This window comes from Diceros bicornis, chromosome 7 (genome assembly GCF_020826845.1).
Source record: "Diceros bicornis minor isolate mBicDic1 chromosome 7, mDicBic1.mat.cur, whole genome shotgun sequence".
Classification (NCBI taxonomy): Eukaryota; Metazoa; Chordata; class Mammalia; order Perissodactyla; family Rhinocerotidae; genus Diceros; species Diceros bicornis.
The window spans coordinates 82,895,630-82,908,804 of record NC_080746.1 but is presented as its reverse complement, the minus strand read 5'-3'; the positions used below and the strand labels follow the sequence as shown (position 1 = coordinate 82,908,804).

At 42.3% G+C, this 13,175-nt stretch overlaps 1 protein-coding gene across 1 annotated transcript in view; it reads left to right on the top strand.

The window, feature by feature from the left end:
• The first annotated feature begins 2,950 nt into the window (after nucleotides 1-2,950).
• Nucleotides 2,951-13,175, top strand: part of SLC5A12 (solute carrier family 5 member 12) — a 49,229-nt gene continuing 39,004 nt past the window's right edge. Inside the window, exons 1-2 of the mRNA XM_058544706.1 lie at nucleotides 2,951-3,289; nucleotides 12,214-12,279. Of these exons, the coding sequence (XP_058400689.1) occupies nucleotides 2,951-3,289; nucleotides 12,214-12,279 (405 nt within the window). The remainder of the gene's footprint in view (nucleotides 3,290-12,213; nucleotides 12,280-13,175) is intronic.

Here is a 13,175-nt window from a genome sequence, read left to right as displayed (position 1 = left end):
GTCTCACAAAGGCGGAGGCCAGTCAGTGCTTATTTCCCTCCTTTCCATCCCGGGCCATAATAAACATGGTGTTCACAGTCTGCTGTTAGCAACATCGTAACAATGGTGTCTTTCCTTCGGATGCTCTGTCTTTTCCAGTTCTCTATTCTTCTAGTTCTTTGCTTCCCTCCCTTTGGTAGCGTTCAATGTCCTCAGACTCTCTTCCTCTTTCCTGTTTATAACTTGCCCCACGTGAGGTGCAGAACCATTTTACACAACAGAGACTATTAATGATAACAACTGCAAGTCTAACCTATTAGGCGGTGAGTAATTGGATGGTGGGGCCTTGTTAGGGGAGTGTGTGTGTGGCAGGTGACAAGATTTTATATTCTAGCAAAGGTCCCGGCCTTACACTAGAGGCATAAAGTACACATGGTGGCATTTGGGGCATCTGCAGGAGGGTGCAGGAGATGCCGGGATTTCTTCAGATCAGAGAAGCACATTTCCGCCTTTTCCCCCATGTTAATATTTCTGATATAAGGATGTACTTTCTAATTGAATGTGCTAGTTCTTTTGCTTTCTCTGAAAAGTTACTAATAAGTGGAGGCTATGCCTTATGATCAGCATGGACCTTGCATAGAGTGAGCTCAAATGAGAAAGAGGTAAAGAGTTTGAATGTTACCAAAAGGAGGAAGGGGTAAAGAAATAGAAAATTACTGAGAATTAAATTAATAAATTGATACTGTGCCAGTAAATTGATGCTGTGCTGCGTAATGTTAGAAGCAAGGAATACCTTACTATGAAAGGCATGAAATTTCCTTCACATATCAAACCATTAACCATTCTGCTTCCCCACCATCTTGAAATCCAAGACTAATGAAGATATGTAGACAATACTGTTTCGTGACAAAGGTTAATTAAAACCAGAAAGACTCGTCAACTCTTCAGCTATAAGCTCCTGCTGTTTAACCTCGGGACCTCATAGATGTAATGGTGGTGTTTTGAACCAATATTCACCTGACTTGTACAAGTTGTTAACATGCCTGTGGATTGAATATTAACACTTAGGTGGTGTTAATATAAAGTGTAAAGTTGTCAAGTCTCCAAAAGCCAGAGTTCTGATTTTCTGCTGAGACCATTACAAATAAAAAACTGTTATACAATTAGAATACCTTATGATAAGAATAATTAAAAGCCTAGGTTAAGGTAAAAATATTAAAGACCCAGTTTTCCATGAACACTGATCGTATCAAGTCTGCAAACTTGGAGGAGGAATTTTAACAACAGGACACAGGTAGCTCCTGGCAGAGTCTTTGTGTATTTATTTGTAACTACATGTATATTTCAGCCAGCAGAGCTTCCTGTGGCCTAATTCAAATTGATGGAGCAAAGTAGGGAGTGCAGATGGTATCCAGACCAAACAAGTAATCAAAGATTTATACAGTTATCAAGACGTCAATGGCAAAATTAGAGTTTCCTTTGTTTGACAGAAAATGTTTCTGGTCTTGGGCATTATGGATAATTTATGTCTTCTTCTTTAGCTCTTTTGATTATTTCCTTATTTTCTACAATGGCTACTCTTTATTGGGCGCTATGGACCAGGCTTTGTGCCTCTGTCTTCAAGAAGTTGGTGAGCTACAACACACAGACTGACTCATACAGACACACATGGAGAGGTTCTTTAAACCAGGTGAGGACATTGCAGAGAACTGAATGAGAACCCAGGGAGGCTGCTTCCTACAGGAGTTAGAGGGGCAGGAGGTGTGTGTCAGGGCAGGCTCCACAGAGCATAGGAGACATGAACTAGACCTTGTGGAATAGACAGGCTTTGTAGAGGTGGGGTCAGGGAAGACCGCTGAGAAGGGAGGAGAAGCATGAACAAAATAGAGAAATTGTCCCCCAAAGGCTTGCCGAGGGTTCTTCAGAACCATCCACAGAGACGCTAACCAGAGCAGAAACAGGAATCTGTTACTGGATTTTCACCTTTCTTCTCTCATTTGTCCTGTTCCTAACTCTGACTTAGCCTCTGGGGACAAATGTCATAAAGTAGTCAAAAAGAAGGAGAGACAGACGAGATAAAACTGAGGACTACAAACAATTTATTAATTGTTGGTAAATCCATTTTCTAAGGCCTGGAGTCAAGAGGGAACTGACTATTATGGTTAGGAGTGCTCCATTGTAGACACAAATAATAGCCAATGAGGTAGATATTACTAGCTTTCATTTTACAGATCAGGAAAAAGAGTGTCAGAAAGTTTGAGATACTTAAAAACTCATAATAACCCTGTAAGGTCTTATTATCCCCCTGTTCCAGATGAAGCTCAGAAAAGTTAAATACTTGTCAGCAATATCACGGCTCACTTACAGTTGAGCCAATGTGAGCAAAGGTCTCCTGATTCCTAGTTCTTTGCTCCTTTCCCTCCACACCCACTGCCTCAGGCAATTTCAGGTACACATCCTCCGCCCTCCCTTACTCCAGAGAAAGACACCACTAAGGGTTGTGTTTGCATTTTACAGATTCCATTCCACTCATTGAAAATGCTGAGGTGGTCAACTTGTATCACTTCCATGTTTCCCAGTAATGTTTAACCTTAAGTCAAAACAATCCAGGAGATAAAAGCGCATGTTATCTGGTGAGTCCATTCCACCCCCGGTGCATTAATTTCAGAACACATCTGAATTCCTTCTCTGTGGCATATGCTTTAATAGAGGAACAGACAGCTCCTGGCCAGGGTCAGATTCCAAGTTCTCATCCGTTGGCACCAGTACCACTTTGTAGTCAACGTCTGCAATCTTCCCTGAATACAACTCGGTGCTGAAGACCCACACAAGTGTCTCTGGTCATCCATCTCCTCAGAGAATCACAGCCTCCTCTCTCCACAGAGCATCTGCTGCACTGAACTTTGCTTCTGGAAAGAACTTTCCCCTGAAACCTGGTTGAAAGCAATCCTCTGGTGCCATCCTTCCCAGCATGGAGGCGAAGAACTTTGTAGTTTGGGATTATGTCGTATTTGCAGCCCTCTTTATCATCTCCTCTGGGATTGGGGTGTTCTTTGCTATTAAGGAACGAAAAAAGGCAACTTCAAGGGAGTTCCTGGTCGGGGGAAGGCAAATGAGCTTTGGCCCCGTGGCTTTGTCTCTGACGGCCAGCTTCATGTCAGCTGTCACTGTCCTGGGGACCCCATCCGACGTCTACCGCTTCGGGGCCTCCTTCGCCGTCTTCTTCATTGCGTATACTTTTGTCATCATCTTCACATCAGAGCTCTTTCTCCCCGTGTTCTATAGATCCGGCATCACCAGCACTTATGAGGTAAGACCACTACTCTCTTCTTCTTACTTTAGGAGGAGTTACTATTTTCTCTCCACTTGAACATTTTTTGTTATTCTTTTTTTTTTTTTTTTTCTGTAATAATGCACAACCTCCTGATGACAACAGATGGTAGCTGAATAACACTCACTTATTTTCAGGACCATTATGTGTCATGGGAAAAAAACGTTTCACTGTCATTGGGAAAATCTTAAGCTTTGGCTACGCACACCTGTTTTCGCACCTGTAGACTGGATGTGTGAAGTCAACCCCATGAGGGTATTTCAGTGATTAAATGAGAACCTGTCTGCAAACACCTAATGCATTGCCTAACTTGTAGGAGATTCTCAGGGAAAGAGAGCTGAAGTCACTATTTATACTTTTAACTTCATTATTCTGAAAAGCACGCGGAACATATACCATGAAGATTGTCATTTTCATTGTCATAAGTTGTCATTTAAGAAAACAGAAATACAGATAAATGACTTGGCCAAGACTGTATAATGGATAAAGTCCACTGAGAACCCATTTGGTCTGTATCCCTTTCCATCAGACAGTAGAGCTGAACACTTTAATGTAAATTATTACCATGCTCCAATTTTTAGTGGGGAAATGGTAATGTTTTTGAAAAATTAGAAAATATTTTAATGGGAAGGAATTGCTAAATTATACGGGAATTATTTTAATGAGACGAAAATGAGGCAGTGGTGTTTTGATTTTGCAATAATTCCCAAGAAAAATATCATGCTAAACATTGAATTTGCATGTCTGATATTTAAGTGTGATCATAAATCAGTTTCTGTGAAAAAGGTGTTTATTTTCCTTATCCAATATCACCCCTACTAAGTCACAGCAGAGGACTCTTAACAGACCTATTTTGTCTTTTAATTCTGTAAGCTAAATGATTTTAAAGGATTACTCTAGATTTCAAAACCCATTTAGGCAAATGAACACTTTTTAGAAAGTTTTAAAACTTATGATTCCACAGACGATCATATCCCAGATATCTAACATCAACCTCCCCCTGCCACCGGGGAACGTAATAAGGAAGGGGTCAGACCACAGCTACCACCTGGGATGTAGATTCAAGAGAAAATGACTAGAGTTATGTTTCATCCTAAAGTATATATGCACATGTCCCTGTTGCTCATAAGTATACTTCAGAAAATACAAATATATCCTAGGTTTTTCCATTTTGCTGTTCAAGTTTGACTCCCAAAGGCACTGCTAGCATTTAAAAAGGAAACGCCTAAGTAACAATGAGAGAGAGAGAGGGGGAGAGAGAGAGAGAGAGACAGAGAGAGAGAGAGAGAAAGGGAGAGAGAGGGAGAGAGAGAGAGGAGAGAGAGAACTTAGAGTCAGGAAACAGGAATTCCATTTCCAAGTCCATTGCTTAACAATAGGATGACTTCGTGCAAGTTTTTAACGTTTACCAGCCCCAGTTTCCACACAGAAAATAACAACTGTCTTTTTTCACAAAGCCTTAGCTAAATGTGAAAAAGCTTTTTAAATTATAAAAAACTACTCAAATGTGGAAAATCATTTTTATGCCTAACCATCCATTTGATAAACACTCATTAAACAGCTACTATGTCCGAAGCACACTCAAGGCCCTGGAGATAAGGCGTTGAACCAAGTCCCTGCCCTCATGCAGCTTACTATAGAGCAGAGAAGGGCAGTCAACAAACGCACCATGTAAGACAAGAATAACTGAAATTTATATGCTATTTAACTGTGTGCTGAGCACTGCTCTGAGTACTCTACGTGTCTCAGCTCATTTGGCCTTAAAATCACCTTTTTAGGTAGGTACTATTATTGTCGTCCCTATTTAACAGACTAGAAACCTGAGGCACACAGGTTTGCTGAGTGTCACACTCCTAGCAGGTGGCAGTTTTTCAAAGCGAGGAGTCTAACTTTAGAGGTCACATGCTGAATCCCTGTGCTATGCTGTCCTGACTACTAAATACGGTACAGAAAAAGTGAGCGGATAAGGGACAGGGAAGGGACGCTGATTTGGGTGGAGAATGTTGATAATTCACACTGGGGTGGTTAAGGGAGACTTCAAGGCTAGTAGGCAGTTCAGTGGAGACCTGGAGAAAGTAGGCAATTGCAGCTTACAAGGGAAGACACCGCAGGCTGAAGGGGCCGCAGATGCAAAGGCCCTGAAAGGGGCATGTGAGCAGCACGTTTGAAGGACGGCAGAGAAATCAGTGTGCTTGGAGAAGATGGAGGGAGGGGAGGAGGAGGAAGGAGGGGAGGTGGGAGGGCCCTGTTACTTGGAGGAGCAGCTCCAGTGGGTGTAGCGTCAGACAGAGGGAGTGCTGTGGATATTTATGGGGCACTTTGGTTGTCCCAGTGATGGGGGCACGACTGGAGTGAGGGACAGTAGATGTCTCACAGTAGGTAAGACACACATCTGCAATAGATAATCGTACCGTGTGCTTAAGGATTTCTTAATGCCTTGTGCTCAAAACCCACTGCAAATATGAATTCGTAATACTTTACTAAGTAACAATATTAACTTTTTAAAATAAGAAGTTAGACACACACACTATAAATTAGTATGTTTTCCCCAAATTCAAATGGAATAAAAACATTGCCTTGCAATTACAGTAATCTGTTCATGCCGTATGTGCTCCTCAATCCAGACTTAGCTGTAGTTGGTTTTAGTCAAGTGGTCAGTTACTGCTTGAAACCAACTGCAGATGTGTAACTAGGCGATTCAAGCTTCCCTGTTAACCATTAAACTAGTACAGATCTAGAAAATGCAGGGATTTCATTACATTTAATTCACGACGTTTGTCGCCTTCTACATAGTTTTAAATTTTTAGTACCCCAATAATAAGAACTCCAGATTGAGTGGAGTACACACGAGGTTATTCTGGGGTTGCCTCTTGCTTTATGAGAATTGGCAGAGTGGGGCTCAAAGCCTGGACTCAAGACTCAGGCACTTGGCTTTGAACACTAGCTCTGCCACTCACCAGCTGTGCAGCTTTGGGAAAATTACTTAACTTCTCTGAACCTGATTTTTATGTATATAAACTAGTGATAATAAGAGCGCCAATCTCAAAGGAGGTCTGTGAGGAGTAAATGAGGTGTGATGTGCAAATACTTTTAACAGGGCCTGGCAAATGGGAAATGCCACATAAGAGTTTTGTGTTATTATTATGATTGTTGTTGTTCTTGTTGTTGTTACTATCCCCAAATTAATACCACTCAATTTCTCTGTAGCAGCTTGAATTTATGTTTCTGTGTTTATCCTCCATTCCCTGGTACCTATCCAGAGATATTCTTTCCGGGGTCTTTGAAAGTACTACAGACTGGAAGAGGTGGAGTCTATTTTCCCTCCCCTTGAAGCTGTGATGGCCTTGGGACTTGCTTGGACCGATGGAATGTGGCAGGAGTGATGTGTGAAGTTGAGGTCCAGGCCTTGTGAGGCTTGTAACTTCTGCATTTGTCCCCTGGGGCTGCTGTCCTGATACTGCCGCGTCAGGAAGCTGGTCTCGCTGTCCGGATTCTGGTGGACGAGCGGACACAGAGAGGAAAACAGAGGGCCCCCAGCCAACAGCAATGCCAAGTACCAGGCGTGTGGGTGAGGCCTTTCTCGGCCAGCTGACCTTCTAGTTGATTGCAGCCACACGAGAGCCCTGGGGAAACCAGGAGAGGAATCACCCAGCCAATCCTCAAAATTACAGGAAATATTAGATCCTTGGTTTTTAAGCCAGCGGGCTTTGGGGTGGGTTTTATACAACAGCCAACTGATTTAAATACTTTGATAGGCAGTGGGATTTCAAGACTGAGAGGTGCCATCTGTGCCACTTTATCGCCATCCTGTTCCATGTCAGAGCATGAGGAATTGTTCTCACTCTGAAGTTATAAATTAGGCCCAGCTCATTTGCAATATCATACATTTTCATTATCTCCACTTGGACAGTTTATAATTAGTCCCATCACATCTCCACTTCAGTTCAAGTTATTTCCTTCATTCTCTTTCATACACGAATAAATCCAGCCTGCTATCATTTACCCTTAGCACTAGTTTATAGGCTGGTGTCTACCTGCTCTCTCTTTCTTGGGCTTCCTAAACTAAATGGTTTCTGAACCATTTACTTCTCTTTAATCCAAACTTTTTCATTATAATAAAACACAGGCTACTACTTCAATATGTCTTCTTTCATAGTGGTTTAGAAGTATAAAATTACAGATTATATATTTTTTTGTAAATTGTTTTCCTTTTAGTTCTTCTTTAAATTAAATTTGTGGCATTTTAGTAATTACATTTAAATTTTGAGAAATTAGATGTGTAGGTATGAGATAATACTATTGAATATTATTTCAGTATGGTAAATGATATTACAAAGTATTTGTTGTAAACTGGATGTTTAGGGTGTGACAGGTCTGAACCAATATTCTGAGGCCGTTGTAAGGTCACCGTAAGGACTGGCTTTTACTCCCGGTGAGAAGGGTCGTTGCAGCGTTTGGGCCGAGCAGTGACATGACGTGATGTGTGTTTTAGGAGCGTTACTCCAGCTGGATGCTGAGAACGATTATAGGGTTTTGACAGCCGAAGCAGGGGGCTAGCAAGGAGGCTGTTGCTGTAATCAGGGCAGGAGTTGATGGTGTATTAGAGGGGCAACAGAGGGAGTGATGCAAGTGGATATGTTCTGAAAGTGGGAATTAGGCGCCTGGATTCTTTCATGAATTAGAGGCGGGGAGTGAGAGAAAGAGAGGAGTAGAGGATGTGGCTCCGTGTTTTCTGGGCTTGAACCAACGTGAAAGGTGGGCTCGCTGTTTCCTGAGATGGAAACGAGTGGGGCTAGATCAGGTTTGGGGTTTTGAAAATAATCGGACATAATGACGGTGTATGTGACCTGCGGTACTTTGTAAAGCAGGCATGAAGCGTGCGACTTTTCTGCGGAGCTTCCGTCTTTACTTTTGACTTAGTAATAGCTCTACACACACCAAAGACGACCGTTGAATGAGTGGGTGATCACAATGAAAGAACAAGAGAATACATTCTTTCAGATGTAGAATTATAGAGTTGGAAAAGTCTCTTTTGGTTCACGGACGAGAAACTAGAGGCTTAGACCACAGAGTGAGATAGTGGCAAAGCTCAAAGTGGAAGTCAAGGAGTCTTACTTCCGATTCAGTGCCTTTTTTTTCACATATCTTCTTATCAATACTGTCTCTATAGTTTGATTGAATTGACTGAACTTAGTGGAACTAAACTGAGATGTTAAAACCATTGACTTTTTCCAGATTCCCGTAGCAGTTTTCTCATGGCCTTTCCATGTTTCAGGAACATTTTCCCCTTTGCTTCCCCAGACTTCATGTGCCGTCCAGTCCCAAAGCCAATACCACATAATTTTGGGTTTTGTTACAACATTTCTCCACTTCTGTTACCAATTTTTAGATCAGTTATCTATTGCTGTGTAAGACAACCCCAAAATAAATTTCTTAAAACAACAATCTTATCTGCTCACAATTCTGTGCATCAGCAATGTGGCCTGGTCTCAGGGGGATCCAGTAAGACAATAAGGTTCTTCTGCTGGTCTCACTTGGGGCTATCTATGTGACTGCCATCAGCTGGAGGGTTGGTTAGAGGCTCATTGGTTTAGGAGAACTCAGATGAGACAGCTTGTCTATGCTAGACTTGGTCTCATCCTCCAGCAGGCTATCCTGGGTTCTTTATGTGATGGGAAAGAGTCCCCATCAACAAGAGCACACACCTCATCACACAAGCAATTTTAAAGTGTCCCCTTGTATAATATTTGGTAGAAATATCACTGTCAAGTTGTGTTCCCTCAGAAGCAGATCCTGAGACAAGGAATTGAATGCAGGTCATGTATTGAGGAAGTGATTCTATTAAACACTGGTAGACAAGTGGCAAGTAAGACATGGAAGGAAAGGAAGCCAATAAAAGGTACATTTTTGAGCAGGTGACCACTGTGAGCAACTGAGGTTCAGTCTCGCCGGGGATCTCTGGGAGACAGCACAGATCATGTCGCAGGGCTGTCCTCCCTGACAGGCAAAGAACCAGGATACTTTTATTCAATTCCCTTTTGCCATCGGCTGAAAGCTCTTCTGGGCGGCGCTGTGCAAGGGCTGAGATAAAGTGCTGAAGCGGATCATCACAGGCCAGGTGCACTGAGATGCCGTCGACACGCCCCGGAGCGTGAGCGCCAACAGGCTACGGGTGTCGCGCCCACAGTGACTACTGGAGTCGGTCGCCAAGACCCCACGTTCCTGTCCCTGCGCTCAGCATTTCCACACGCTGTGCCGTTAGATCCTTGTCAGCGCCAATTTTAGAGAGAGGAAACCAGCCTTTAGTGCAGTAAACGAATCTTCCCAAGGCCTTGTGATTTGAACCCAGGCTGTCTTCACTACAAGAGGTTTGCACAGTTTTCCGTCCTACGATACCTGAGACTTTTCACTCCTCACTGATTCCTTCCCTCTTTAAGAAATTCTCCTTATATCTGGTGGCCTCCGTCGCACATCCGCTGGTCTATGATCTGACTCACAGTGTACTGAAGGTACCATCTGAAGGAAGAGGGTCTGAAAACAAAGCGGTTCTTTACTTGGGGGAAGGGTGGAGCAGGAAAAGTTGGGAAATGGGATTAGTGTGAAACTGAGTGAAAATTCTGCCAAGAAGAGCTCCTCCTAGGGGTTCAAAGAAGGGCCCACCTTAAGCCATGAAACAAAGCTTGTGTCTCGTTTCTAGGAAAAGCATAAACGAGTAGTTAACTTCTGATTTAATAAAAATGATTTTTCTTAAATTCAGACGAGAAAGAACTACTACCAAGTAGCAACTATTACCAAGAAATCGAATCCTCAAGTCATTTGCTACATTTAAAATTTATTTGGTTCATCAATACAAATATGCACTGGAAAGTGAGATAAGTCAGAGGGAGAAGGTCAAATACCGTATGATTTCCCTCATTAAGTAGTAGATAACAACAACAACAAACAAACACATAGAGACAGAGATTGGGTTGGTGGTTACCAGAGGGGAAGGGGGGAGGGAGGAGGGCGAAAGGGATAATTCGGCACACGTGTGTGGTGATGGGTTGTAGTTAGCATTTGGGTGGTGAACATGATGTAATCTATGCAGAAATAGAAGTACAATGATGTACACCTGAAATTTATACAATGTTATAAACCAATGTTACTGCAATAAACAAAACAAAACAAACAAACAAAAAAACAAATATGCACTGGAAGACAAATACTAGTGTTTTCTGGAATACTTCTTCAGGAAAACCTTTCTTGACCTCCAACAGTAAGTCAGATCCAGCTATGTGCTGTGTTCACAGTTCCCTGTAGCTCTTCTTCTAAGACACATCATAATTGAAACTTTACTTTTATTGGTATAAATTGGTTAGTGGTCACCTCCTCTAATCAGTAAAATCGTGCAAGGCATGGACCATATCGTCTTTGTTTTCATTTTATGTCAGAACATAGTCTGGAAGGCAGGTAATAAATATTCTTTGAATGAATATATACCTGAAAGACAAATATAAAAATGAATAAAATAGAACACTGCTTACATGTATCAGAGAAAGTAAGTGTGGTAGGCTGAAAAATGCATCCCCTCTCCAAAAAAAAAAAAAAAAAATCAATGTCCTAATTCCTGCAATCTGTGACTCTTACCTTATATCATTGAAGAAAAAAAAAAAGATCTTTGCAAATATGGTTAAATTAAGCATCTTGAGATGGGGAGTTATCCTCGTTTATCCAGATAGGCCTTAAGTACGATCACATCGATGAGAGGGGGGTAGAGGAGATTTGACAGACAGGAGGGAAGGCACTGTGATCAGGAGGCAGAGACTGGAGGGATGGAGCCAGAGGCTGAGGAATCCCAGTGCCCACCAGAAACTCAGAGGCAAGAAGTAAATTCTTCCCTAAAACCTCCAGAGGGAGAACAACCCTGCCAACACCTTGATTTGGCCCCAGTGAAATTGGTTTTGAACTTCTGGCCTCCAGAACTGTGAGAGAATAAATTTCTGTTGTTTTAAGCCACTAGATTTGTGGTATTTTGTTACAGTAGCCATGGGAAACAAATACAGTCAAATATATGAATCCAGCACTAAAATATGAGACAGCAGGTGATCAAGTGATACCATCCATGAAAAAAGTTGAGTAGAGTTGCCATAAGAGCTCAGAGGAGAAAGTATGAGCAGGGACAGCAAAGGCAATTGGCCCACTCTTCTTGAAAGATGATGAAGAATTGGTGGATTTGGGGGGAAGGAAAAGCCTGAAAAGCGCAAAGCATGTTGGTTGAACAATGCACAATGATTTCACGTGGAGAATAAATAGCATGAGAGTTAGTGGTGTGACTTCAGACAGGAAGGGTGTGGCTCAGACAGTAGAGGGTTTGGAATATCAAGCCTGGGACGTGCACTTTGTTTTGTCAACGAGAGAGAATCGCTGAGATTTTGAGAAGAGTGCCCTGATCAGAGCCTATCTGCTGTAGGAGAACCAATGAGGCAGATGTGGGGTTGATGGAATGGGTGGGCAAGGATCAGAATTAGGGAGATCAGTTAGGGTGCTACGACAATAATCTGGGAAAGGAGAAATGAAGGTCTGAGCTAAATGGGGGGCGGTAGGGGTACAGAAGGAAACCGTGCTTCAGCTCATCCAGCAGGAAGACCCCTGGGTGCCAGGCCAGGAGACCTGGATTTTTATTCAAGCAGGCCGCTTATTTTCTCTCACCTACATGAGAAGCTTGAGCAAGAATTGAGCTGTAATATAGTTTTGACTTGAAACAATCCATATTTTTTCCTGTTCTCCCAAGTATATAGAGCATAAAATCACATTATAAATCCAAAGCACTGAACTCAGAGGAATACCAGGAAAAAGAGGACCTTCTTAGCAGCTCTTATGTAAAACCCGCTGACTCCTCGCATATCCTTCTCTGTTCTTTCTAGTACTTACAACTACGATTCAACAAGCTGGTTCGCTACGCAGCCACAGTCATCTACATCGTGCAGACGGTAAGGCATAAGGGCTGCTGAGACGTGGAAATGATACTGAGAAGAAACTACGTTCTTCCAAGGATAGCACTTTCAAAATACGTGATTACATCGAGAGTTGTCTCCATTGCACAGTACCCATACATCTGTACAAATAATAACAAACAAATGTATACCATAAACCACAAAGGAAAAAAAGCATTTTGTTAAAATTTATTTCGAACTCATTTAATTTGTACAAGTTGCTTTGGATATGAAATGGTCTGGTAACTTATTTTTCTTTCTTTCTTTCTTTTTTATTAGTTAACTGAGTTGAACGAGAAATACCAGTTTTGCTGAAAATAATTTTAAGACAATATTTTCAACCCAATACTCCCACTTTCCCTCTTGGACTGCTCTCCTCCCTCCAGGCCCTGGGGGCCTTCATGCTGCCCCTCGCTTGCTGTGGCACACCGTGGGTGCGTCTCCTACTACTCACCAAGTACTTTCTGCTGGACGATAACCTTCTTCCCTTTCCTTAATCAAAACTCCCACTCACTGACTGAAGGATTTAAGAGAGAGAAAAAGGGGAAAACAATGCTCCTTGACCTGTCCGTAGACATCTGCCTTTCAAAACCCTCACTTGAATCTCTAACGGGTGAAATTCCATGTAAAATAAAGTGACCTGCACGCACTTCCATCAGTCCTGGGAGATAGAAGATGAACTCACTGTGTAGGTCACCCATGGCGTCAGTCTTCCCTGCAGGGGACCCTCTCCTCCCAGATCCTTCCATGTCCACTCAAATCCATATTGCACAAAACTGCTAAAGCATGTTTGTGTCGTTGTGATGTGTGCATCAGAAAGGGGGAATCAAAAACTTAACTTGAAGCCCATTTTTGTGTACTTCAGAAATACACTGTAGCTAGCCATAAAACCT